Consider the following 3,017-nt stretch of genomic DNA (forward strand, 5'->3'; position numbering starts at 1 on the left):
ATTTATTAATCGTGATATGCCTTTTCAGGATTTGCTCTGGGAATTTAAAGACATAACACAACAAAACCAGGGTCGGCGAAATGTCGCCCATGGTGTCACTCATCACATCATCATGCAGGGTCCTCCCGTTTTTTCGAAGCCGAGGCGCTTGGCGCCAGACAAACCGAAAGCCGCAAAAGCTGAAATTCAGTCGCTTCTCGACGCAGGAATTTGTCGCCCCTCACGAAGTCCGTGGGCGTCCCCTCTTCACATGGTGCGGAAAAAAAACGGCGAGTGGAGACCCTGTGGGGATTTCAGGCGGTTAAACAGCGTAACCGAACCCGACCGCTATCCGATCCCCCATCTCCACGATTTTACGCACGCACTGCATGGTTGCAAAATTTTTTCCACGATCGACTTGCGCCGTGCATACCACCAACTTCCAGTGGAAACCGCTGATGTACCGAAAACCGCTATAACGAATCCATTCGGAATATTCGAGTTCGTTTATATGTGCTTCGGCTTACGCAACGCCGGCCAAACGTTTCAACGTTTTATGGACCACATTCTGCGCGATTTCGATTTTACATGGCCTTATCTTGACGATATTTTGGTTTCCTCGAGAGATACGGACGAGCATAGACGACACTTGCGCACGGTTTTCCAAAAATTGCGCGAATTTGGCATCGTAATAAATCTCTCTAAATGCGTCTTCGGAAAGCCGGAAGTGACATTCCTTGGATACGTGGTCACACCGGACGGTCTAAAACCACCACCAAACAAGGTGAAGGTCACTAAAGAAATGAAAGCACCAGAACGAGTGTGCGACCTTAGACGTTTTTTGGGTATGTTGAATTTTTTCCGTCGGTTTCTACCAAAAGCAGCGGAGAGCCAAAGCGTTTTGACTAGCCTCATTAAAGGGAATAAAAAACGCGACACCTCAAAAATAGAATGGAATGCGAAAGCCAACGAAGCTTTTCAGCGTTGCAAAGCAGAACTAGCCGCAGCCACCCTTTTGGTATTTCCTAAGCCTGGCGCACCCTTAGCACTCACGGTCGATGCTTCCGGAACGGCACTCGGGGCCGTGCTACAGCAACTTGACGACAACCAATGGCAACCTCTCAGTTTCTACTCGGAACGACTTGCCGCTACAGCACGTACGACCGCGAGCTTTTAGGTGCATATAAAGCGGTAAAGTACTTCCAACATATGGTCGAGGGACAAACATTTTCCATATACACGGACCATAAGCCGCTCCGATTCGCTTTTCGCCAAAAAATGGAGAAAGCTTCGCCTAGGCAAATAAGGCATCTTACTTTTTTGAGCCAATTCACTACCGACATCCGCTACCTTCCCGGCAAGGACAATGTCATAGCAGACGCGCTTCGAAGCGATTCACGATCCGCAAATAATTAACTACGCGAGTTTGGCTGAAAGTCACATTACAGACGACGAGCTTCAGCGGGTAAAAAGCAACAAGTGCAGCTTAGATTTAAAAGCTTTCGTCGTGCCAGGTACGGAGGCTAAAATATATTGTGACGTAAGTACTGGTAGCGCACGTCCGTACCTCACAGAGCCTTTTCGTAAAATCGGATTTGAATCAATCCACAACATCTGTCACAGCGGCGCGGCCAAAACCATAAAGCTGGTAGCAGAAAAATTTGTGTGGCCAAATATGAGAAAATACTGCCGTGAGTGGACCAACAGGTGTCTGTCCTGCCAAAAAGCTAAAATTCAACGCCACAACAAATCGCCGATTTCTACATACCAGCTGGCGGATAAGCGGTTCGAGTACGTCAACATGGACATAGTAGGCCCTTTGCCGCCATGTCAAAGTTATCGGTACTGCCTCACTTGCATTGACCGTTACACGCGATGGGTGGAAGCATACCCTTTCGAAAATGTTACCGCAGAGTCAGTCGCCTACGCTTTTTACTCGAATTGGATATGCAGATTTGGCATACCATTGAGTGTCACCACCGATCAAGGGCGCCAATTCGAATCGTCGCTTTTTCGTGATCTCAACCGACTTCTGGGTATTCAGCACCTCAAAACAACGGCGTACCACCCCGCCGCAAACGGTATTATAGAGCGCTGCCACAGAACGCTGAAAACTGCGATTAAGTGTTACCAAACAGAAAAATGGGCCGAAGTATTGCCATTAATTCTTCTGGGCTACCGCTCGTCCTACAAAGAAGATATAAAGTCAACGCCAGCAGAACTAGTATACGGTGGGACACTTCGATTGCCCGGTGAATTTCTCCACCACGCGTCTAATGCCAATGCTACTCTCGCAGAATCCGATTTTGTAAATGACCTGCGAGCAAGAATGCGCAAGCTAACGCCGACTCACACCGCCAACCACTCGAAGCCATCCACTTTTATCGAGACTCGATTAACAACGACGCCCTACGTGTTCGTTAGAACAGACAGCGTACGCCGACCACTCCAGGCCCCTTACGAAGGGCCATATCTCGTTCTAAAACGATGTGAAAAATATTACAAAGTCGACATTCGCGGGAAGCAGGTGAACGTTAGTATCGACCGTTTAAAGGCTGCGTACGTCGTTAACGAAGACCAAGAAAGCACTCCATCGCATACCAAGCAGCCGGAATACCACACGCGTTCAGGCCGTAAAGTTCGCTTTCGTTTTCAACAGAAGGGGGAGTAATGTGGCACTCAGAACTAAGTCCGTACCCCATGCAGGCAAGGAAAATGCAACANATCTTGAATGTCTCTCATCTTACAAGCTACATGTTTGATTCAAATTGCCAGTATGAGTTTGTGGCACTCATAACTAAGTCCGTACCCCATGCAGTGCAAGGAAAATGCAACGCTGTATCTACTAAGTACGGAGTAGCACATAACCCTGGCTTCTGACAGCAGAGATTTCTTATGCTCTCTCGTTTTTTCCTCTTGACACGGAAACGTCGTGCGCTACAATTAATATTCATTTAAATAAAGTTTTAATTTAATTTTTAGTGATAAAAATACAACTGATTGTTCAGATATGAGATTTTTCGTTATAACTTCTCCAT

The 3,017-nt window shown here is 47.1% G+C and overlaps 1 protein-coding gene across 1 annotated transcript; it reads left to right on the forward strand.

Moving 5' to 3' along the window:
- The first annotated feature begins 1,780 nt into the window (after nt 1–1,780).
- Nucleotides 1,781–2,650, forward strand: LOC108358596 (protein NYNRIN-like). Its single transcript, XM_017610016.1, has one exon. The coding sequence runs from the start codon at nt 1,781–1,783 to the stop codon at nt 2,648–2,650; it is 870 nt and encodes a 289-aa protein (XP_017465505.1).
- Nucleotides 2,651–3,017: the final 367 nt, after the last annotated feature.

Source organism: Rhagoletis zephyria, unplaced genomic scaffold (assembly GCF_001687245.7).
Source record: "Rhagoletis zephyria isolate East Lansing unplaced genomic scaffold, Rhagoletis_zephyria_1.1 Rzeph_scaffold_00273, whole genome shotgun sequence".
Classification (NCBI taxonomy): Eukaryota; Metazoa; Arthropoda; class Insecta; order Diptera; family Tephritidae; genus Rhagoletis; species Rhagoletis zephyria.